Raw genomic sequence first — 25,709 nt, 5'->3', positions numbered from 1 at the left:
ATTGTTACAGTTTGTAATGCTTTATAACTGTTTTAAAAGTTTTAAAAAGAAAGCCAGGCCAACCATTTTCCACAAACTGAACTAAAAGTAAATGTCAGGTTTGAATTATGCATCTTCAGTTTCATACAAGTACAAATATTTTGCCACAAACTGAATAGTTTCTCTCATGTATGACTTGACTTTTTTCTTTTCCAGAAATTTAACAACTAAAATTAAATAAATAAATAAAAGTAAATAAATACATAGTCAACACAATAGATTGATATTAATAACCCGATATCACGATACACTTTGTCACCTCCACGACACGTATTGTGACGTTTTTGTATCGCGAAATTTTGTGGCACGATATATTGTTACACCCCTAAGAATATCCAAGGTTACATCCAATAGCACATTTTTAAGTCTTCAAGTCATATTTAAGAGATGACCTACTCAAAGACTACCATGGCACAACTCTTTCACTTTGTTTGCTACCTTGACATCATAGACCCAAATCAGAGTACAATTACAGTTAGTTAAAATAGCATCTTCTTGGGATCACTATGAATGCATAGCTGGAAGGTAGAAGCAGAATGAACAGGGTATCGCTAGTTTGTCTTCATACCATATTATTTCAAATACGAGGGGGATGGAGTGTAGTTGTGTGGCTCACTCCACTCCCCAAGACTAGCTGCTATGAACATGAAAGGTGTGAACATGTGATTACTATTTACTGTATCCATTTGGTATTTTGACCAAAGCATGTCAAACAGACGGTTCTTTAGAACTTTAGGGAGGTCTGTCAAGTGGTGATAAAAGCACATACAGTAACATGGCTTCTTTAAAGTAACCAATAACTAAACCTGTGATAAGAAAGTATTGTGAATTGTAGGCTCCTCTATGATTACAATGGTCAGCACAGATAAAAAGCCAAGCTTGATTTTATTGATACATAAATTCTATCTTAAAATTCAGCATAGAACCGCAGATATGAACTTGCAATACCCATATACAGTATTTATGTTAAATAAGTTTTTGTTTTTCTCAGCCTTGTCCTCTATTTCACCTATCCACTTCTTATTTTTGGGTTGACAGTCTCTAGTGGCCCCAGAAAACCATTCCTAACAATGTTACCTGGGAACTGAAAGTTTAACTTGCTTCACATACCTGCCTTGGGGACATATCTCAGCAAAGATTCCTTCTATGAGATGTGAATGTACACCTCTCTGGTGGAACAGTATATTTTGTGAATAAATATGATTATATTACAATATAAAAGGAGCCTATTTTGGGATAAGCTTCAGATGTATTACAACACATGCAAACCTTTAGATCAAAAGAAGGCAGCCCAGCAGACTCCAAGGAAGTGCTAACCAGGTAAAAAAGAGTTGTGACTGTAATTTATCTTCATCTTAAAATTAGCAAATGGACAAAGCAATAATACAAAAAACCAATGCACTTTTCACTTCCTTTTCCTTATAGCTGAATTTAAGTAGCTTTCTTACAATATCCTTACTTTTACTTAAAAACCCAGAGTGCTGGCTGACTGGCAAGAGGTTGTTGCCAAGGAGTGATCAACAGCGGTGTCATAGGAGCCAGAGGAGATTTGACCTCACAACAGGGTGACGGAGAGCTAATTGCTCCCCAGGAATAGCTTGCTTTGTATGCGTGATCCCTGTGGCTAAACCTTGCTGAATGGGCATTATTTAGCAACAAAGAGGAGCAGCACCTCTGTTCTCTGTGCCGCTGAGCTGGCTAATAAAACCAGGGTGTAAAAAGATTGGATTATGGATTGTGGTCAGTATTTTGATGTAAATTAATTCAGTCTCTACAAAGTGTCCACGAGGACATCTGGATGATCCTATGAGCAGGAGCTTTGAAGTCAAAAACCAGTTGAACTGTTTTGATGCTTTATTTTACTGATAAAGATTGTAAAAACCTCATTATTACATTTAGAAACTAGTTTTACTATCCTTATGATGGATTATGATAAATAAAGGATTAAATACAATCAATTTTCAGAAGTTAATAATACTTAATAAGATTTCTGTGAAATGTTTGGTAAACATACCAAAGAGATACAGTACAAAAGTACAAATGCAGGGAATTGTTAAAAAAATGGGTTGTGATAAGGATGAGGAGGTTGTATAACTGATATAACTGACCCTGACATATTTTCAGACTTATGTGGCTCCAGAAAAGGTGGTAGTGTTCCGAAAGCTAAAAGTATCCTTTAAAGAATTTTTTTTCCATAACATGTACAAATCTGTAAGGAATGTATGTATTTTGAATCTGAAGCAAGCAAGTATACCTACAGACTTTTAAGTCCAAAAATGTCCTATTTTGTAATTACGTTATGCATTTCTGCAGCCCTTCATTCCACAACCTGTTTGGTTTGCGTTTGGCTATAACCAATCAGTAAGTCAGTCTGGCATGGCAGACAAGGACACAAGCCGAGACATTAAATTGCTCTGAGATGTATTGTCACCATACTACCCCCCTCTTGCAAATTAATCACCTCTTTCCATCCATTGCTTCTCTAATTTTTGCCTGCAATTCAAGACACACCAATTATTGTGCCTGTGGAGCAACCATGGTTGGAAAGACACGCTGGTAATTGTGTTAAGCCTGGATGTGGGTTCTCTCTGGTGCAGGGTTGTGGAGTTTAGGACAGAAGGAGGTTGTCCTCCCTCTTTGTTGGCAGCTTACCAAAGTCATGATTAATTAAGCTTAGTGGATAATACCTGAACTGCACTGGACTTGCAAAGGTTCTGCGTGTTAATTAATTGAAAAGCTTTAGCCAATGTATGTTTCCTCTGAGCCGTGCCTTTTTAAAAATGTGCCTAATTGCTTATTTTCGTGTAATTGCAAGGGTTTCTCTCGTTGCATATTAATCCATCCATCAAATAGACTATCTTGTCATACATCTGTTTATATGTCTTACTTTTCTTTTTATTCTATACTTTATTCAGAATTGTCTACAGAGATTAGATGTGATGTAGGGGGGGGTTGCAGTTATGTTGGCTCATATGTTCACCCTGTTTTTTGTGTTCACAGATGAGTGAATATCAGAGAGTTTAGTCACCTAGTATGAACATATACCATGGATGACCAATTCAGAATAGAAAAAGATGAAAATAATTCAACGAAGCAGGTCATTTCAAACCTGGTGTTAGAGTACATCTATACATTGTGATCATGTCTTTACTTTATAAGCAATTAATGCATCAACGCTTTCTGTTTGCAAACATGAAATGCATTGTTGTTTTTTAGCAACGGTAGGCAAAGATGCACTTCTCAGACATTGTGTCCTGGAAAGAAATTATGCAGAAGATGTCAGTTGAGTGGGCGTTTCTTCACAAGCCCAGTGTGACTCATGTACATGCTGGCAAAGGAACATGACCATATGCTGCCTAGACCAGCTCTGAGTATGGCCTGAATGATTCCATCGTAATGTCATTGTCCACTCGTGATAACATCTATTACCATGTGTGCTAGGACTACAGATAACTTATATGATCTGTGCATGTAAGCCCATAAGCACTTAGTCAAGTGTTTATGTTATATCCTTTTCTATTGAGGGTTCATGTTTAAAGTGCAACAGCGGGAAGGAGAAGTGCAAACAGAAGTTCTTGCCTCCTCCGATGATGTGAAAAGGCTTTCATTGCCTTCCATGTCACGCTTTGTGTACTGGACTTTACATTGTGACCAAATGGGCAAATACACCTTGTGTTTATACACCTACTGTATGTGCCTTATCTGTCTTTATATATGTGTGTGTGTTGGTTGTGTGTTTGCATGTTTGCTTGTGTCATTGAAGCTGAGAGAAGTTGAAAGGCAGGGTCACACAGAGGCAGTAACAAAGCTCATCCGTCAAATCCCTGTGACCCGTGTGACATTCTCTCAGCTCCGCTCCAGTGCTCACACTATGTGGACAGCCCTGTTGTTTCTGTCATTTGTCTGTTTTCTATTAGCATCCTTCCCTGCTCTCGCTGGCCTAAGGCCCAGGCACTTTTTTTGCATTGCCGATTCAACTTGTAGTGAAATATTTATGCATTCAGAGTTGAGGGTACAGAGTCTCGAAGTAAACAAGCAGTAAAATGGGGTGTCCATACAGACTGCACAAAGTCACTCACATTTATCTTAAGTTTATTTTCTCCCTCTTACGTTGCATCCACATTTGTTCGATAAGCATTTGTGATTTCATTGTTGTTCCCTCAGTGACTTGTCACTACCAAACTGTAGATGAAAATGCCAGGTAGCTTTTTCATCTGGACCAGTCACTGACACTGGGAATGGGATCATTCAAACACAACAAAATCCTAACATCCCACCTTAAGGCCAGGACACACCAACCAGATAATTGGCCGTCAGACGCCGTTGGGCGAGGTCGGTAGCTCAAGTCAGGTTGGTGTGTCCCAGGCAGCCGTCCGTCTGCGTTCATTTAGGACGATTCAACATGTAGAAACGGCCACCAGCCGTCGGACTCTATGACCAACCTGAATCGTAGAGTGCTAGCCCTTGACTAGCAAATCAAAGTTAACTAGGAAATGAGGATGGTAAACATACTAGATAGACAGCAATAGCACAGACACTAAACTACACTCTATCATGGTATTGATATGGATTGTGTTTGACTGTGTTGTGAACACCAGTATATTTTCATTACTATCCATTGTATTTTCAATTCTTCTTGACTTCTATCAGAAGTGAAAACACTGATTGATGACAGGGGGCTCTGTTCATACCAGAAACATGAATAACAGTATAAAAAGCATAAAAAACATGAATAATAATTAATTGGATATAGGTGTCAAATACGAAAGCAATATGCAGATATTGTTTTTTAAGGGAACAAAAGGACATGATCCTCACCTGCTCTCTGAATCAGTGTAGATTTACAGTACACCATAATGGTGTATGTTAGAATTAGTATAAAGCAAGTGTTAATTTACCATCTGTAGCTGTTTGGCTACATTTGATGTTCACAATGAAATAAATCCTGCACACTAAATCCAATATGTGCAAGCAACTTTCATCCTCAGCGCTCTACTGTGCAGATTGCTCACTGTAAAAAGTAGACGTAGACGTAACTTTTATGTCATATTGTTCCTCTGCACTGATGACACCTGTTTTGGGACTAAAATGTGTGAAACTAATATGTTTCATCTCTCTAAATTAAAGATTAAAAAATAAGAGTATATTTGTAAATTAGAAATCTTTTCTCCAGGAAAATGTTGCTGCAGCATAATCCATTAGCACCCCTCCTTTTCCCTGATGCCAACGAGATTCTTTGTTAAATATATTACATTTTATTGATAAATCATTTAAATCATAATGATCTGTAAAACACTGTTGAAAGCACAAAACCACTTGTAGTTTCATTCTGTTCTCATTATACATGTGTTCATACCTGCCATTCTAGAAGCATTAGTGAGAATGGGGCCTGTTCAGGTTTTGCTCCAGTCTGATAAGATTGTACATATAACTTACTACATCCCACATCCTGTGAAGATGTTATGGGCTCTGAGATTGCTTTCTATTATTGGAATGTAATGGAAAAAAATAAGACGGGATGCTAACTGAGTTTAATTTGATTGTGCCTGTGGATGCCTGAAATGTTAGTCTGTTGGTACGCAGATAGTGTTTTTAATTTAGAGTGTGTGGAGTTGCATTATACTGCGTCGAAGCTGCGTTTGTGTCTTTTTCTGAGAGGAAGGGAAACTTTTATTTTGTAATGTGAGCAAGCTGGTTAAAATAAGCCTTAGCCAAAAGCTACACAGTTGGCTACGAACGTATCAGGCTGTATGTGTTTCTGAAATAGTCATTAAATCCATCCATTCATGCATCCATCCACCCATCCTCCATGCCCCCTTCGTCCTGTTCAAGGTCTCGTGGGGTTGGAGCTTTTCCTCCCTGTCATTGCGTGTGAGGCAGAGTGCAGGATAACAGTCCATCATAGTGCTAACAGATAGAGACAGATAACCATGTGTCTGCACACAATCACATATAGCAAATTTGGACCTAACCTGTCACGCATGTCTTCAGACTGTGAAAAGAAACTGTGGCATGTGGAGAAAACCCACAGCATAGGAAATTTCCACACAGTAGTCTCCAGTTGAAGTTTGATCAAAGGACTTTCTTCCTTTGAGGCAGAAACACTAACCACTATACCCTCCATTCGTCATTAAATGCAATTCAAATGCTGTGTCTAAAAATAGATATTTTTCTTTCAGTTAATGATAAATTAAATAAAGGCCAACTGCTCTTACATCAATGAACTCATGTTTAAAACCAACAAGTGTTGTGAATATTCTGAGCAGTCAGTGTATGCTCTTGGAGATATATTTCATACCTTTTCAACCTGCAAAGTCAACTTGATTTTCCTAAAGATGCACTGGATTACAGATTATTGATTACATGTGAGTTCACTGTTTTAAAGAGTTCATAGATTACTCAAATTCAGTTCCATGCAGCAAACATTTTTTTCTAAATAGAATTACTTCAGAATATGCAATTGGTATGAATTATTTCAGTGTAAAAGCAAAAAATATCCAACAAATTCTGCACAGTCTGGACTCAAACTATTGCATTACATGTTTCCTTTGTAAACTGTTTCAGGCCAACATTTTGCATTCCATAAACTGGTGCAAAAGTGATTTTTCACAATTATAACAAATTCACACGCTTAAGACGCTTGCGATCTGTTGTTGAAGTGGGCGTTACATCACAGACCTTCTTACCTATTGTCCAAGAATCTTAAACCTGTCTTTACACACATGGTGTGGTGGTGGAAACAAACCCAGTGGTGATGGTTGCTATCAATTCACCAGAATTGTGCCTTACAGCTAACACAGAGTAATATTAGGAGTAAAGTATTGCATTCTCATATTTCGTATGCCTTCAGTAGAACATATTGTAATCGAGACATTGGGAAAAATACAGGTTTTTGTGTGTGACTAAGCTCGAGAAGGGATTCTCTGAAATATCTAACATACATTTTTAGTAATTTTTTATTTAATGGGGCCATGATAGCTCTTTGCTTTTTTTTCCATTTATTCCACATATCTTTTCATGCAGCTTGGGAACATATAACAGAGTTTATGTATCAATTCAATCCAAAAACAAACGAGTTCCTTGCTGAATGACAGACTGTTTAGGATCAGTTAACACATAACACGTCTCTGAAATTGTGCATGACTTCATTGTATGTATATACTGGAGAGTCTGTGTCACATTCTTGGTCCCATGATTGCCAGAGAAATCCACAACTCAGTTCCCAACAAACTTTTTTCTCCTGTGCCATTTTCTCCCCATCTTTCTCTGTCAGTCATCCTCTTTCTCTCTCGCCATTCCTTCAGTCTCTTTCTCATTCTGTTCGGGCAGACATCCAGGACAGATCATTGCCCTCAGGATTTTATTAAAACGTTGTTGATGGAGCACTCTGGCCAACCAAAGTAAATGTAGTCAAGTTCATTTAAGTGTGCATTGTTTGAGAATGGATTACAGAACTTGGAGTAGAAAAAGAAAAAAAGAATACAATATGGGAGAAGGGGAAAAAAGATCTACAAACCGTACACGTATATTCAAATAAAGGCTAAGGCTTGTAGTTATTATTTGTGGTGTGGCTTCCTTAAAGTCACATTTATCTTCAGTTCTCATTGTTGTTTGTGTGACTTGTCATATTTTTCCACATTGACTTTGGTGGCTTTGCCTTTTGGTTTTGTTTTCTACCCATAGTCCATCTTTCTTTTTTATTTTTGTCCTATTTTTCTTTTGTCTGAGTCAACCTGGCCCTTATAGGAGCCCAGTATTTAAATGAATCAAGGTTTTTACTTGTGGAAGTATGGCATTTGTCTTCTACATGATGTTTATTTGCTTCCAGAGAGTCTCTGTAGAGTAAAAAAAGCTGAATTAAACATACATTGTGATCTGGCATATTGCATCATATAAGTGGCAACTGTATTTTGCCCACTTGCAAGTATCTAAATATCACCTCTTTCCACATTAGATTTGCTGGAATCATAGCTACGGATACTAAATAGAGGTGACAAGTGTTTGATATCTGAGCTACATGGGTCAGTATCTACACACACATAACGTCCAGCAGTAAGGGCAAACATTACCTGACTGCAAATGTTTGTCTTCCGTCTCTTAGAGCTGTCTGTCACAGGAGCACAATGGTCTCACCGTGATAACTCTTAAACTGACAGTCCCAGCACATCTCCTTTCAGGAATATCGCTATCTGTCACAGTTGGTCACAACCTGTCAGAGGTGGCCCCAAGCAGGTGGAACCAGTCACGTACCGTAATCTCACTTTGTTGGCGTAGTGATGGCAGCGCACTCAAATGTTTGCTCAATGTTTTTCTGGATCAAAATTCTGTCCAAAAGAAAGCCTAATGTGTCATCCATAAATGTATGTAAGGTTTTTCTTTTGTGGCACATTGATTTTAAGTTTTCACATCCTTGTGATGACTTGATTTTTACTGCAAGAGCCAGGAAAAGAAATCCGACCAATTTTGCAACAAACGCTGTGCATGTCACTCACTTTTCTTAGTATCCAGGGACTAATGTGAGGTATATCCCTGCAGCGTTATCCTATAGTGGTGATGCAGAATTTACTATGCAGGATAGCAGGAACATGTGATGTTCTGCTGTAGGAACATTGTTTCCCTTCAATGCAAAACAGAAAAAGGTTTGTTCAATTTGTCCGTAGCCAGCACATCGTACCATATCCATAGAGTTCTATCCATGCCTCAAGGCTTTGCCAAGTACTTGTTATTTTGTGTTGACATTTGGCTTGTTTTAATACCCATCATCACATCTGCTGCCCTCAACTCATCCTCCCTAGTCCTGATGTTTCTTCTACGGAAACGCAAGAAAAAGCCCTAAGCTTGTTCTTATATTTTTTGCCTCTTTCCTTGTATGCATGAGCTGTTCAGAACTTCATGTTATTAAAGCGGGATTTTCGCGGAGCCATCACTGGCTTGCAGCAGTAATTACTGAGGGTTTGCAAATTTGCCTCTGACTCAGCCGCCTTGGAAACGTTATTACTAATGTCCCTCTGATTGGAAGCACAGGGAACGCGTCTTGAGAAGCCCCGGTCTTTGCTCAGGGCATTTCAGCGATGCAATGCTCATATCCTAACAAAGTTCTGGGGCATCAGACCAGATGTACAGCGCAAGGATGGCAGTAAGCAAGTTAAGACAAAGAGAGGACGTAATAGACAGAATTTAGCTCAGAGCCAGTGTTTACTGATTTTTTTCTCCTCTCATGTGAAGCATTCCCTCTTAAGGAGAATGGGATGGGCCACTTTCAATATTTTAGGCCACATATTTTGCTTCCATGTGCAAAGTTTAACTACCCTTGAACATAAGGAAGTGCAAGCTCAGTTTAGATGAAATGATTTAGCCATGAACTATGCTGAGGTCAGTAGATGATAAGATTAGTTTATGGCACAGCAAGTCGGGGTTGATTTTCTGCACCTTCCAATTTTTCTAACTTTGGGTGGTGCATTCAGCAAACGGCAATGGTGTTTGAACAGGTGCATCATTATATGCACATCTGGTGCATCTGTATGATGTTTCAATGCGGCTACAATGATGCAAATGTTACCAGAATACTACTGCTTAAAGGTAAGCCTTTATAGGGCTATCCCTCTTGTGTAGCAGTCGTTTTCTTGGTAGAGGCACTTTCCATTTAGGTTGAGGACGAGAATAATTGGAGCAAAAACGATTGCGTTTCTGTGTTAGCATAAACATTTTCTTTTGCCAGATGTAAAAAAGGCATCTAATAGCCTTTTTAGCAGGAAGCAGGAACACACGGAGGCACACGTCAAGCACTGGAAATCTGCAACAAAAACCACAAATAAAACACAAAACCGACACGGAGCCGACCAAAACACGAGCAGCAATCGACCCAAATCTCGAGACACCAACATCTCTTAAATATAAGCATGCAGTATGGAAAACCCTTAAACAGCCATTTTCTGTATCTCATTCTCCTCACCAGGGTTGGTCTGTATAGGTTTCTTTTGAGTTTGTTTCCAACAGCAGCTTATCAGCAAATGCTCAGGTTCAGTTAATTGGCATTATTAAGCTGGTGGCAAGCTCAACTCAGATGTGAATGCAAGGCAGTGGGGAGGCGAGGCACAGTCAGGGATTTACATTTGTCTGCCTGCCTGTTTGTGTTTGTGTGTGTGTGTTTATGTGTTTATGTGGGTGGGTGTGTGCACACAAACATCTCTGTTGGTGCCCGTGCATATGCTCCCAGCTGGGCCTGTATGTGTGTGTTCGTAGAATTTGAACAAGCGGCTGTCAATGTCAATCAACACTGCGCATGTCATGCCGGAGGCTCAGGTAGCCTAATTACAGGGAGAACCACTTAAGCAGAATCCCAGGCCTATCCACTTTTATTCAGACGGGGCTGAAGTAGAGGAGGCTCTAATAAATGTAATGTCGGTCGATGACTGTTTGCAATCACTCCTGAGACAGAGGCAGAAAGTTGTGATTGTTTTGGCTGCTAGTGGATTGATAAACTGAGACTTCAGGGTAATGATGTATTTTAGTTCACTCCCACTAAAAGGGTATCTTCTTTCTGTTATTTCTTTTGCTCCCTTTTTTATTCCTTTCTTTTTTCTATTATTTAGGGAGGGAAGATACCAGTGAGGTGGACAGCGCCAGAGGCCATTGCTTACCGAAAATTCACGTCGGCCAGTGATGTGTGGAGTTACGGCATCGTGATGTGGGAGGTGATGTCATTTGGAGAGCGGCCTTACTGGGACATGTCCAACCAGGACGTAAGTGCTTGTAAACATCTAGAGCCTATAAAAATCATGCTATTATGCTCCTAATGTAATGCACTTTCTTTTAAAACAGTATATCAGAGGAAGTAATTTGTCAGCCAGTAATCTCTTGGCTGTCATATATAAAGAAAAGGGCTTTTAAACAGGCAGATAAAAACTGGGAAAAAGAAACAAGAAAAGAAAAATCATGTGTTCAGGAACACTAAAGAAAGACGTTGAACCCACATTGTATCCATATACTGTTATTTTATTTATTAGCATTATTTTTGGGTAAACTAGAGTGACAGTACATGATTTATTGTTCAAAAACACATTACTTGTCTGAATCAATACTTCTTTACAGATCCTCTTGACTCAAGGGCCCAGCTTTAGTGTTAAACTCTTAAGGCTCTTTCTCCTTAAGACCCAATCTGCCTGGACTGGTCAAAAATGGTGAAGTAGAAGGCAGCTTCTCATTCTTTGTTTGACTCTCTAAGCAAGCCACTGGGCAGACATTATGCAAATGCCTTTTATGATGATGTGGACAAGAAAGAGAGGAAAGGCCTGAACTACAAACAAATCATCGTAGACAGCTCAGAGGCAGTGTTTTCTGGGAAAGACGAAGACTTGTTTTCTTTGTAACACCCCTGTTTAAATTTAAACGTGGAGAGATGACTCATAATACATATACATGTGTGTGTGTGTGTGTGCATATATATATATATATATATATATATATATATATATATATATATACGGTATACATATATATGTATGTGTGTGTTTGTAATTTGCTTAGGTTTTGGCCCAGCTCCTTTTTTTGGGCGTGGATGTGCATGATTGTATTTAGTTTGTATGAAAAAATAATGATGAAAATACAGACTCATTAAAGATCCAGGAAAACTGCAACTTAACAAGCACATACAGGTTCCTCTATCAAAAAAGTTTAATCCGAACAAACATCCATGAAAAAAAGCCATTTGTGCACAGCTGCAGTTATTTTGCATTTACCCCAAACACACACCCACAATTTGGGGTAATTAACATGAAAAGAAGCTCTAATAAATCACTTTTTTATCAGTCCAATTTCATAGCATGATCACTGAAGATGTCCTTAACTCTGACTTTGAAAGTATACTTGTAATGGGCACAGCCTCATACTATCCCCTTTCCTTCCTGGCTAGCTTTTGAAAGCAATGAATGATTGCTGAGAGCGCTGCTTTGTTCCCCATGTCCTCTTGGATAAGGTCCACACTCACAAGCACCAACACAAACGACCAATGAATTTAGTCCCAAACTATGAGGTTTGTCTCCCCGAGCTTCCCTTAAGGAGACGACTAGCCAACCATGAGGCCTCCGTGGACCTCCCTCCACCAGGACCATCCAACCCAGCAGATGTTGCCTCAGTGGGCCAGCAGCGAACACTGCCTGGTGGGGCTGGCACCGCTCAGCGTGTCTGCCTCCTCAGCCCACACATGCTCGCATACAAAGAAAACACACACTGTCCTTTTCTATCTTGCATCCTCTACCAATCACTGACACCATAACTGCTTCCTTAGTACAGCATCAAAACCCTGCTATATACAACCTCTTTGTATACTCCATTTGTGTGATCTGTCAAGATGCTTTCAAGATGCACTCAACATAGGGGTGGAGATGAATAAATTACAACAAATCTTTCTTTTTTATGACATTCACAGATGGAATACATATGTAGACATTGGTGGGACTAGATCTTTCTTAAATGTTTGGCTTCATGTGAGAGTCTAAAATAAATCATCTTAAGGATGTTTACTTACATACATATATAGCTTAACTTGTAAGTATGGTGTTTTATTATATTTGTGGTTTTCTTTGGTGAAGGCTTTGTTGTAATTAACTCCTATTTGTTTCCCTTTATTTTTACATGGCCCTGCATGTAAGTAAGATGATATGCAGTGCTTGAAAAGTGGGTCGATATTTTCAGGTGTGAAAATGGTCTTGGTTTTAAAATAGGAAAAAACAAGAGAGGAGACCGCACACTTTTGCTCCCCAGTGCAGATACCGGGTGAGAGACCGAAATTAAAAAATATAAATACATAAATGAATAAATAAATAAAAACACACACACGCACACATTTGAACCACTTTCATATACCAGCATACAGTATATGAGGAAGAATGGGAAATGTCATAGATCAGGAAACAAAATGGAACGTACAGCAAATGAATATTTAAAAAATGTGAATTGTATTTATTTGAAAAATTTTGTTGCCTCATGAGAATACAATTTCCTTGCATTTTCCAAGGTCAAACTAGAATAATCAATCTTTCTAAATGGGGAAAAAAAAACTTCACTAGAAATTACAAAAAGATGATTAAATGTGACTAAGCCTCACGAAATCTGAAGGTTGCTATTCTCAGTTCTGACAAGGTTATCTCCAAAGTTTAACAGCTGCAACAAACCAATAATTATGATGGATGAAAAGCCCTTATCACAACTCACTTTAACAGCTTCAACATCTAATTCCAATCTCATCCAATTCCAATTTAAATTTCATTCTGGTTCCAGTGGTGACTAGGCAGCACGATTTAGTATAACTGTTCTATCTAATAAAGAATGATAGGAACACCAAAAGCTGACAATTTGAGCCTATATTGTATAAAATATGGTGCTTATTTTAAGAGCACAATGCAGAAGGGGAAGTCTCAGATGGACATAAAGCCTGGAGCATGTTACCAGAGAGATGCTTCTGCTTACTCTTGCCTATTTGTCTGTGTGCTGTCAGTATCCTCTTTTAACACCATAAAGTTATGAATTTCTCTTACAGAGAAAAATGGGCATGTGATGTGACATCATGGGAAAATATAAATTGTGTGAACCCCAATCTGGCAATCTGGCAGTTCTGGCCACTGCCATATGGGCCAGTCACACACTGGCCCATATGAGGGCTGAAAGCTCACCAGAAATCTGAGGTTAAAATTAGGAGGAAGAATAAATTTAACAAGGTGTTGCAGCCCACTCAATGATGGAACAGGCCAGGTGGGGTCTTCATTCATCCATCCATTTTCTATATCCGTTTTAATCCTGTACAGGGTCACGGGGTCTGCTGGACCCATCCCAGCTAATTGCAGGCGAGAGGCAGGGGTTCACCCTGGACAGGCTGCCAGTCTGCAGCGAGGCTGGGCTCTTTCATACTGCCCCATGGAGATTCTTTATACTCTACAATAGGAGTAGTAGAACTATAGAACCATAGTACCATAGAAGTACTGAAATCACCACTCCTTACCTCTTTAAATCAATTTCATGTTCAAAGCTGAGCAGAAAATCTAAAAAAAGCAAATAAGTCATAAGGATATAAATAGATAAAAGTCCAAAGAGAAAAAAAAGGTGGAGAAGCTGTCAGAGGAAAACATAAAGGGATGTCAATGTGCTGCAAAATATTTTACCACAATTTAACCATTGAAATAAGTTTTCTAATCTTTATTAAATACATGCAAATACTATCTTTGCAAGACCAATTTTAACTCTGCTGTAATACTTCACCGATGCAAAATGAAGAGGTGGAGAAAAACACCTGCACAGAGGCTGATGGTGAAAAGAGTTTTCCAGTCCTGAGGACGTGCAGCGTAAGGATAGGTTACCCTCAGCTCTTCCCCTACACTTTGGAAAAAAGACAATCAACATCAACTTGAAGCTTTAAGAAACAATAAATATTGGCAGAAGTCAATTGATTTTGTGTAAGCTGTAGGAAGTTCTGTGATATAAGCACTCTGCTTCACCGTCCCTGGCTGTTCGTGTTCCTGAATCAGCAGCAGGGCTGTTCAGCGTAATGGCCAATTGTACTGCACTGCGTATATGTTTTATAGAGCTTTACATAGCTGCTCGCACAAAAGAGACAAAAGCAGAGCCACTTCACTCCAGAGCTTATTGCAAGAGCAGAATATTCTCCCAGTCCAACTTTGCCCTCACAGTTAATGAGTGATAGTTGGTAGCTCTGGTAAGAGCTTTAACACATTACAAGAGCTGTCACATTCAAATGGCTCTTCTCCACAGTATGAAATCTGTCAAACCACTAAACTAGCCTCAGGGCTGATCTAAAATCATATTAATTATAATATATATAGTAAACTGTAATTCATAATAATCAATGTGGTATATACATTATACATAAATAAAAATATATGAATGTATCTCTTACATTTCTTGTGTAGATTGACAGCAATGGTATGTTCTAAAGTTTGGACTGAAACAGTTACAGGGTGGATGGATGTGCTATTGTTTTTTAGTGTGTGCTTTCTTTAGCGTTTAATGCATTTTTGTATCTTTTTCTGTCTGATGAGAAGAATGAGATAGTTATGTGAACAGGTTATTTAAATGTGATCATCTGATCACGTCATTTTTATGATGACAGTTTTGTTTAAAGTAAGGAAAAAAGAATGAACCATGACTTTCCTGCACCTGAATCCCGGGGGATGCATTTGCTCCATTTCCTCCCTAACTACTATAACACATTTTTTTATTATTGTCCTAACACTGGCCTATTGTACTGTTGTAATATTATACTCATAAAGGAGGAACATTTTATTCAAGTCAAGGTTGCTATAGTACTCACATTTTTATGATTACAGCTGTTGCACCTTTGCTGTTAGGACTTTATTGTTGCAGTCCATATTTTGCAATTAAAGCAAATCTTGACCCTAACCCCAGTAAAATGTGCATGGGCTACAAAGGATTTCATATTTTTGAACTGTTTTCATGTCCACACTTTCAACCATTTACAGGATGGTTGGTTAGTTTTATGTGTCACTTCAGATCACAGAAAGATATTGGTGAAGGAATCAATCCAAGGTCAACATGACAACATATTTATGGTCAGGTCTTCAGATCAAAGTGGTTGATGATAGTTTATCCAAATTGTTACCTGACATCCTAAGTGAGTGTGTGTCAGTAGGCTTCACTTCTGCTTTCCCCTCACGTTGCTTCTGTCTGAGTGGGTGTTTGTTTGCTTTCACTGTATTACTCATTAACACAGTACCTTTTAGACAGTCCTGTGGTCACCAGACACATAATAAAAGCAGACAGCCAACCTCTGTGTCTTACTCTTATTTTATGCTTCTGCTTTAGTTGCAAACTAACTGTAGGAACTGTCGCTGTCATTAAAATTCTTCTTCCTCTCCCTCAGGTGATCAATGCTATTGAGCAGGACTACCGTTTGCCACCACCCATGGACTGCCCCAGTGCCTTGCACCAGTTGATGCTGGACTGTTGGCAGAAAGACCGTAATGTACGACCTCGCTTTGCAGACATTGTCGGTACCCTGGACAAGATGATCCGTAACCCGACCAGCCTCAAAGCCGTAGCCAGTATTCCTGCAGTGTGAGTAAAATACTATTCACACAACGCACACGTTCACCCTGGACATGACGTACACACATCTATGCCCATCATAATGCACAGCATATCTCTTTGTGCAAACTTAGTCCGCAGCCATATGTCCATTTTTCTTATTCCCTCATGAAATATCCCCCTTTTTCTTTATTGTAATGGTCAAAAACAAACATGAATGTATTACTATTGATTGCATCACACCTGAACTTTTCCCTGTAGTGTTTTTTCCCTCCCATCTAGCCACAATACGTGTTTCAGAAAGTTTCACGTCTTTACCTAATACCCTTGTAATAGTTATGCAAAAACATGTAGCAGGCTCATGTAAATTATGCACATATTCAGATTGCTTGTTTTTGAAGGTGCAGCGCAAGCATCTATTTATTCTTAAATCTTGATGTAGATATCCTTGTTGAGGGTTTTGTAGATCTTGTTTTTGGTGTAACATCTTCTACACTTATTTTAAAACCCTGTAAAGCTCAAGCAGATAGCATGTGTGCTTTTTTTCCATTTAACTTTAATTAAATTATGTGAATGATTCAGGTTTCTTTACAGGCTAAGTGTTCAGGCTTTAGCTGAGCTACTGAGGGTCAGTCAGGAACTTGAAGCCATTTGTTTTAGCTATTTGTTTTGAGCTGTTTCCATGTTGCCCAAGGTGAACTTGTAGCTCTGTGTGAGATTGGGTTTGTGCAATGGAGCATATTGGACTTCAAGGTTGTTCTTCTTCTAGTTCACTGTTTCTTAAAGTACCACCACCAACAGAATCATTGTGTGGATTATTTCAGTATTGCACAGTATTGGCTGGGTAATTAGTGGTATTCAAGCAAGAATTGGCTGTTCTCTCTGGATAAAAAGTCATTTTGCATTTTGTTTAAATCATCTTAGCTAGAGAAATATATTGAAGGTTTCTCCTTCTTTTATACTCCCATGGACACACACACACACACACACACACACACACACCAACCGCGCAGTCACACTCCTCTTAAAATCCCTTTAGCCAAATATTACATCAATGTTCTTTTCTTTGCCTCATATTCTCCGTCCCTCTCCCTCCTCCAGGCCTACTCAGCCGCTGTTGGACAGATCCATACCTGACTTCAACACCTTCAGTTCGGTAGAAGACTGGCTCGCTGCCATCAAGATGAGCCAGTACAGAGACAACTTCCTCAACTCAGGCTTTACCTCCCTGCAGCTTGTGGCTCAAATGACCTCAGAGTGAGTTTTCCTTTTGTGTGCAAACAAAGTATTCTGAGCCCATATGGCACTTGATCAGCACACTTGTTTAAAATGACTTCATGTCAAGTGCAGGTATTTTTAGCATAAATCCACCCAATGACTCGCATTGTTCTGTGACTGCATCAAAGCAAAAGCCTGTGTGGGTATTAAAAATAGCACTTATTAAACAGAAAGTGTGCACTAGCTGTCAAATGAGAGCAATTACACATGTGATACTTTAGTTTCATGACCATTTACTGTATAATAGTAAAGCATTTTGTATTCACAATCTTTCATGCTGAAAAAGTGTTTCAGGGTATTAATAAATGGACACAAATGTTGCACATCAAATACATTAATTACCGATTTTGCTTCGTCTACAAATATATGAAAATAGTAGATTATTCTTCTTTTTTTTATTAAAAATGTATGCTTGAGGTCTTGATAACATTTCTGGAGTCCCTTTGCAATTTAAAGCAAAATCCATTACTGGGTCTTCTCTCAAGTCCTAGAATTAATTTTGTAAATTTATGTTGTCTGTTCCTCACCAGTAATTTTCCATCCCGAAGCTGTGCTTTCGGGATAGTTTGACTGTAAATGCATCAGAAAATGATAGGCCTTTTTTGCTGCTGTAATTGCATCTTATTCAAATGATCAATTCCACCTCAAATATGATGGAAATCCTCTCATCTATGTCTACAAGATAGGTTCTTGCACTTCAATTTCTTTCTGTCTGCCTCCTTCCATTAAGGGACTTGCTGAGAATAGGAGTGACCCTGGCTGGCCACCAGAAGAAGATTCTCAATAATATCCAATCCATGAGGGTGCAGATAAGCCAGTCACCGACCACTATGGCATGACTACATGGGGCGCTGTGCCACGGAACGGGCAGCATTCGACGGACCAACAACAGCAGCCCTCGAATGACCCTCGATCCATCGGAACGCGCCAGAGTCGAGACTATTGTCTTAATCTAACCCACTATCACAGCAACAGGAGACCAGGGTCTAAACTACCACATGTTTCAGAACGTTCACACTTCATGTAATCCACGGCAGGCATCCAGGGTCCAAACCCAGTACGTGTTCCTCCATTTAACAAAAAAGGAGATGGACATCAATTGTTGTGGTGATGAACTACATTCGTGCCAACATAAACAAAATAAGTCCACACTGTCAGACATCAACACAACTTAACACTTCACAAATTCTGACTGTGTGGTAAAATGAGTGACATTGTACTTTGATATTTTTTGGAAAAGAAAATGTTAAAATTGTAAACACAAGTGTGAGACATTTAGAAACCTGTGACCTGTGATTTTAACCCATACCGTAGTCAGTATGTGCAATGAAAGTAAACTTGTCTTGGCGAAAACGAAGACGCGATTAGCAGTAGGAATAATTGGAGGCAGAAGAATACAGGGATGTACAGTGGAGCACCATTTTCAACTTTCACATCACCTTTTGCTTGTTTAAAGATTTTTAAAAAATGTATCGTAAATTAACTAATGGAAATTCAGAGCTTAGTTATATTTTGTCTTTTACCAAGTGTTTGTTTTGCCACTATAGCAAGACTCTGCCCACTTGTATTTTAACTTTAACACTACCTGTGGAGGTCCAGTTGGGAGACCTTGCCAAAGTACTTCTTAACCACCTCCACCCAGATTCAGAGAATATGAATATGTTTATCTCTTGCTAAATATGATTATGTTTCATAATAAACCTTCATATTGAAGGTGTTATATATGAATATGTATGTACATATGTCTCTGCTTGCATTTTTGGCAAAGGAGCGTTGACTAGATTGTGATAGACACATGCAATGTGTAGTTTCCTGCGATGCCCTGGTTTCCATTCGACAACAGAACAATGGACAATTAGTCGTATGTCTCCAGGTTCCTGGAGGGAGGATTCTGGACTGAATCTTTACCGGAGAAAATGCTATGTGAACCATGGGTGAAGAACTGTTATTGTAGAACTGTATAAAAAATTGCTGTAGGAGTTAAACAATTGAAAAATATCAATTTACTGGAGATCAGTTTAAATATGGATGTAGACACACCATCTCTTGTAGGTGAGCACTTATATGTACAGATATGTTTTATGTTCTGTTTGCTTTTTGACTTGTCGTATGTGTTGAGAACAGTCCCTATCCAGAGGACAATGAAGCACCGCGTCTTGGCTGACTGGAATGGTAAGCGCCAGCTGATCACACTGGGAAAAAACCACAACTTAACATCCAAAACTCTGTTGCTGGTTGATTTAATTTCAGGCAAATCCAATTACAGTTTCTCAAGGGCGTTCCGCATGTTTTTTGGCCACGGCAAGATTTCTCTGCGAGTTTGAAATGCATGGGGGACCAGCTAATCAAGGCATCGGAAATCAGGGAGAATCAGCATCACTTTTTGACACTGAAAAGTCATATCTGGACTGAGGTTTTGCCAGCAGGGATCTATTGAAGTTTTATTAAATACACAGACACACACTTCATCCCATAGGCTTGTGTATTTAGGCTGCTGATGTTATTCAAGTTCCATCACTATATGCAGTTGCCATATGGATAAGCAAGTTGAAGCCAAAAGCCATGCTGCTGAAGAGTTTCACACATGCATAAAATTGCCAACATAAGTCCCAAAGGATGTCATGGATGGCAGCTTGTAAAATTACTCCTCAGTTTTATGGAATATACTTGGAGCATAGTTGTGGTTTGTCCACATGGATGATTCCTCCTCCTCTATGTCTGTTAATGGGGCTTTTTGATTGCAGTTTAATTGGACTGCTCAAAGTGATGCTGCTTGATAACAAGTACTACCATTTATTTTTATTGTTATGACTATTCCTTTGCTGGTCATTGACATGAGACACATACATTGTGTAAACAAAATATATGTTGTTGTACAAAATCCTGTGTTACTATTTATGTCAAACGAAACAACCCTTAACTGAATGTTCCTTTGCTAATATTAATTCCACATACATCCAGGACAGTGAAATCTTTCAGCTCACTCTTTTGATGAATTCTTCTAGTATCTGTTCTTTACAGCAGCTGTGGCCCCACTTAAATCCCCTTTGGCTCCATTTGGAGAGATATGAATGACGATAGTTCTACCTTGCATCTAAAATTAGAAATTGATGGCAGGCCCATTAGTAGATTATTAACTACACTCACCCCTCTCGTCATGCTCCTCCTCCTTCTCTTTCTCCACTGTCTGTCCTGCCCTCTCCATACTCCTACGCGCTGGCACATCTCCAGCTCGTTTATCCTGGGTGCAACCAAGCTGTCCCGGGCTCTGTCTGGAGATGGGTTAGGCCAGGGCTGGCCAGAGAAATAGTTGGCTCCATGCTTCAGTGGACCCAGTCAGGGTGCAAACACCTGCTTAGACCCCTGTCTGACAGGCATCTGATCAACCAAAGGGAAAGAGACTGATGGGACCTTCCAAACAGACATGCACATACACCCACACACTCGGGAGCCTTCCATTATGTTATTCTCAAGTATGGTTTCCAGTCTGATGCTTAATGAAGACAAAGTGGGCCGAGACTTGACAGAGAGTGTATGTGTGACTGAAAGAGGAGTAGGATGTCAATTCCAGGACGGTGGGCTTGAAGGGAAGCAATGACATTAAGACAGGATGGTTAAGTGAAAGTCAAAAAGTTACTTACGTGGTTTATGTTGCAACAGCTCGTTCATTATGTAAATGCTCATTTCTTTATATTTTATATATTGTTATATTGAGTAAGAGAAAATACTGTAATCAAGCAACTCATTCACTTTTTGAGCAAAATCAATTACTTTTTCTTTTGATTCCCCCGATCACTGATTTAATAACCAAATATAATCACGTTCCTTAATGCAGACATAGATACCTTTCACCGAATCTGTTTAATCACTCTGAATGTATTAGTCCTCTATTCAGCTGAACGTATTTGCTTTTCAGCCCATGAGAGCCGTTGAAGGAGATGGTGAATGTATTCATTATGGAACAGTGCAATTCATTTATCCCGATTTGCTCTGTTTGTCTTTGTAAATATGTTATTGTAATGATACTCCACTGTGATGAATGGAGAGGAGGTGCACCGTCCCTCACCGAAAGCTGGAGAAGCTATTCATCACACACTGATACAAAACACAAGAACCGAGCTTGTTAAATGTTTCATGGTGCCGTAACTGCCTGAAGAGTGAACAACGACCCGTTTAGTAACTGAAATCATGCCTGTCATTTATGGATCAGAGCAGTGGAAGTTGTGTCCACCTAAAAATGACCTGATGTGCATCCCTGCCAAAATACACTCATTAAACTGCTGCATTTTCTCCCCTCCACCCTACCCCCACCCCCCATTTCTGTTTCAGACTGGAAGATTTACACTCTTATAAAACAGCATACAGCCATCACCTCACATCCACACGTTCACATAAACACACGGTGAACACAAAGAGGAATAGCTGCGGACAGCTGGTAAGGATGAAGACCAGATGAAACGGGACCTTTCAGATACATTTGTCACAATCTCTCACTGTGTTACACTTAATGGGAGAGCTGATTGTGTGCACAGTCATTATTTGTCTATTTGTGTGTTTGAGAGACAGTGGATGTTTGATTTTTGTGCATTTCAAACATGTTTATGTGTACGAACATCAATGCGTGCACAGGTACATTGTGGAACAGTGTGAATGGTTTATTTCTTTTTCATTACTTTCAATATAGCTGCCACTTCTGAATTGTGAAAAGTATGTGTCAAAAGTTTGTAAGATGTAACTCTGAAAACAATTGTACTAAAACGCACTCAATAAATGCTTTAGAAAACCACTCAATAACTCTGTAATGTGTGTCTTGTCATAAATAGGACAAATAGGCCCCAAAAAAAAGGAATTCATTTGATCCAGTTCCAGTATTTTGTACTCCGTACAGGAGTGACATCAAGGGAAACGCTGTTATTTTAAACCACATTGCATCATGTTAAAAGCCCTAAACCACTTATCTATTTATTTATTTTTGCAGACAACCACTCAGAAATTGCTCTCTGAAGAATTACTTTGATGAATAAATGGAATTGATCCATACGACTAAAATTTCATCTGTGTCTCAAATGCACACGAAATAGGCCAGCAGTTAGTGTGGTCTCATAAATTACAATTGCAAAAGACTTCACACAGTGGAAATGATGTTGCACAGTAATGATATGGTTAATGAGGTGAGTCAAAAAAGTATGGGGGTGAATCCAACTCTCAGCATTCCTCCATAGCAGTTTATTGACTAATTGATTGATATTATCCATCTTCATATCAGCAGAAAGACTGCTGTGCCAAACATGGAGGAGGCCAGTAAGATTCATGAAAGTCAGTTTCATATTGCCTCAAGTAAGTGATATTAAATGAGTTGGCGTAGTGCTGAATGGGGTGATGTCAAAATGGAAAATAGTACTGAAAGCTGTTATGAACACATATTAGCACTTCTGGAATAGGTAAAGAGATTATCTTACTGTGATAGACTGATGTGATGTGTGTGTTATATTCATCTGAATACTGACTCATAAAACATCAGTGCTGCTCAACCTTTGTCACAAAAACCTTAAGAGACTGGAAAACTGTGGCGTTATCAGGTGCAGTTCCAACTTGGTTTAAGTCATATCAAAAATGGGTTGTTTTCATGGGTAAAAAAATCAATCTGAGCTTATCACCATGTCAGAAGGAGTCCCCCTGGAATAGTTCTCTGGCCCACTGTTATTCAGATCATACGTAACAATGTAGCCGAGCACAGATATGCAGATGACACATTTCCTTGACTCTGTAAAAAGTATATGGTCATTTAGATGCAATTAACTTTCTATCAGTTTAATTAAATATTTTTTTGAAAAAACAAATCCGAACAAAATAAAACAAAAACAAAAAATGCCTCTAAATTGTGGTTTCCTGTTAACCCGAGCTCTCAAAGTTAACTCTGTCCAATCAGAGGGCCAGGATCAAACACCAAGATGGAGGCAGAGTCAGGAACAGATCCCTAAATCCAGTGAAGTGGGTATCAGCAGGGTAGGGAACAACTGAATCTGAGATACAAGAGGAAAGTATCTATTCCCATTACACCACCACGGATAAATAAAATAACACATTTTACTATGGTTTGGCCAAAACCAGTAGCACGGAGTTAATGCTAACAAACTGGCAAGAATTGAAGCGTTAAGCCGGTGGCTAAGTGTGGCCTGATAACATAATGCCATTAAGGTGTTGTACAATTTGTTAAATACACACACACAACAATATGTACCAAGATACTTAGGGGGTGAAAGCTTATAGATCTGAGTGGGAACCATACAGGGAAAACATGCATTTAGATACACAGAGAGAATAAAATTACTGTTGATAATAAGTAAAGTTTTTTTTTTGTATATATTTAATTACTTTTTCTGCTGCATCTATTACTAACAGTAGCCTAACTGTAAAATACTTTCATTATGTAGTCAAATCTTAGTCTAGTTTGTTTTTTAATTTCATGCTTTTTTTGTTCTGATTATCTTAATTGATTTATCTCAATGTTTTTATCATCTTTTAATTTATAGATCTAATTTCCTTTAGTGTCCCTGCTTTTACTTTGTATCTTTTCTCATAATCTGATGCATTAACCTGCCAGTGTTAAACAGTTCAAAATGTGTCTGTGTATAAAAGTTTTTAAATATTTAGATAAAGTTGCCTCGTTGTATATTCAAAACCTTATGCACATGAATAAAGTAAAAGTTGTGTAGTGTTATAATCAAACAATGATCAGAATACTCATAAAACTGTAAAAATCTATCTAAAGTCTTATCACAGAAGAAATTACCTTAATTACTTTATATTGTGTTGAATATTATAACTGGGAATATTAATAATAATAATACATTTTATTTATATAGCGCTTTTCAGGGCACTCAAAGACGCTTATATACGATTATATAGATAATTGTGGCTATGGACACTAACAATAACCTCTCTGTTAAACCAGCTGTGGCACATTGTATTCCAACTGGACATAACATTAAAAACACTGACAGCTCACATTGAAAATGGTCCATCCTGCAATAATACAATACCCAGCTTGACAATTTTGGTTCCAGACATTCACGGCAATGGCAGGGCATTTCCAAGAAAGATACTATGCCACACCACGCAGACATCAGAACAGAAAAATGCTCCATAACGTCTTGAGGAAGATAACAAACAGGGGCTGATGATACCGTAACATCCCACATCCCAGTATGATCAAGCTTTCACGGCAGGGCAGAGACAAGTCTGGTCCTCCAAGACCACAACGAGAAAACCCATCAAACCAAGAAGGTATGCTGCCAACATCCTGCTGGCAGACACCACAGGACATTTCTGGATGTTGTACAGCTGACACAAACTGATTTCATCTGATAAAGCCAGGGTTACATTTCTTTAGGTTTACGTGTAACTGTGTGCCTTACCCATACTGTTAGGGTGACATTTAACGGCAGTAAAATTATACTAAACAACGTTCATTTAGCCTGAAATGTTACGACTTTTCCCTAAAACAAATAATCAAAAATAAAGTGATTTAAAAAAAATTATATTTTTATCCGGGTGCTCCAAATACTGCACACTGAGACTGTTTCTGCAAATTTGAGATGTGTCTATTTAGATATAACACTAAATTAAATGTTTACGTCCTTTTAAAAACCAGTGAGACTGTGAGATATTTTGAGGATATTTTCCTCAAAAACGGGTTATGGCGAATATTATTGTCAGATAGGCAAATTATACTTTATGAATAGATATTAGGGGTGTAACGATACACTAATCTCACGATACGGTACGATACACGATATTGAGGTCACAATAACGATACGATACGATATTATAGCAGTATTTTTTTTAACAACCTTGCATGAGGAACATATGACTGGAAAAAATTGTCTTTTATTTGAAAGATACAAAATAATGCTGTGCATTTGCCCTATTGTTACAGTTTGTAATGCTTTATAACTGTTTTAGTTTTAAAGAGAAAGCCAGGCCAACCATTTTCCACAAACTGAACTAAAAGTAAATGTCAGGTTTGCATTATGCATCTTCAGTTTCATACAAGTACAAATATTTTGCCACAAACTGAATAGTTTCTCTCATGTATGATTTGACTTTTTTCTTTTCCAGAAATTTAACAACTAAAATTAAAGAAATAAATAAATAAAAGTAAATAAATACATACAATTTTACATGATAAAAAAGATTGATTCATGCTCACCTTATAAGTGTCAGAGGCGATTTATTTTTGTTAAGAAGTTTATTTTGGTAATTCAGGGTGCATTATTTTATAAATATATTCTTTATATTCTGATGTAAATCAGGGACTATAATTACACTAGTCA

The 25,709-nt window shown here is 38.5% G+C and overlaps 1 protein-coding gene across 4 annotated transcripts in view; it reads left to right on the top strand.

Moving 5' to 3' along the window:
- The window catches only part of LOC133452682 (ephrin type-B receptor 1-B), a 177,160-nt gene extending 155,006 nt beyond the window's left edge, over positions 1-22,154 (top strand). For 3 of the 4 annotated variants that reach the window (XR_009783275.1, XR_009783273.1, XR_009783274.1), the window contains 5 exons: positions 10,632-10,781; positions 15,932-16,125; positions 17,197-17,352; positions 18,104-19,545; positions 21,703-22,154. Coding sequence is in view for 1 of the 4 variants with exons in the window: in XM_061732220.1 (XP_061588204.1) it covers positions 10,632-10,781; positions 15,932-16,125; positions 17,197-17,352; positions 18,104-18,212 (609 nt within the window). In the remaining 3 variants the exon portion in view is untranslated. The other variant, XM_061732220.1, reaches the window with a different exon arrangement.
- The last annotated feature ends 3,555 nt before the right edge of the window (positions 22,155-25,709 follow it).

Source organism: Cololabis saira, chromosome 10 (genome assembly GCF_033807715.1).
Source record: "Cololabis saira isolate AMF1-May2022 chromosome 10, fColSai1.1, whole genome shotgun sequence".
Classification (NCBI taxonomy): Eukaryota; Metazoa; Chordata; class Actinopteri; order Beloniformes; family Belonidae; genus Cololabis; species Cololabis saira.
Note: the sequence above shows the minus strand (reverse complement) of the source record. Positions and strands in the feature narration are given on the sequence as shown.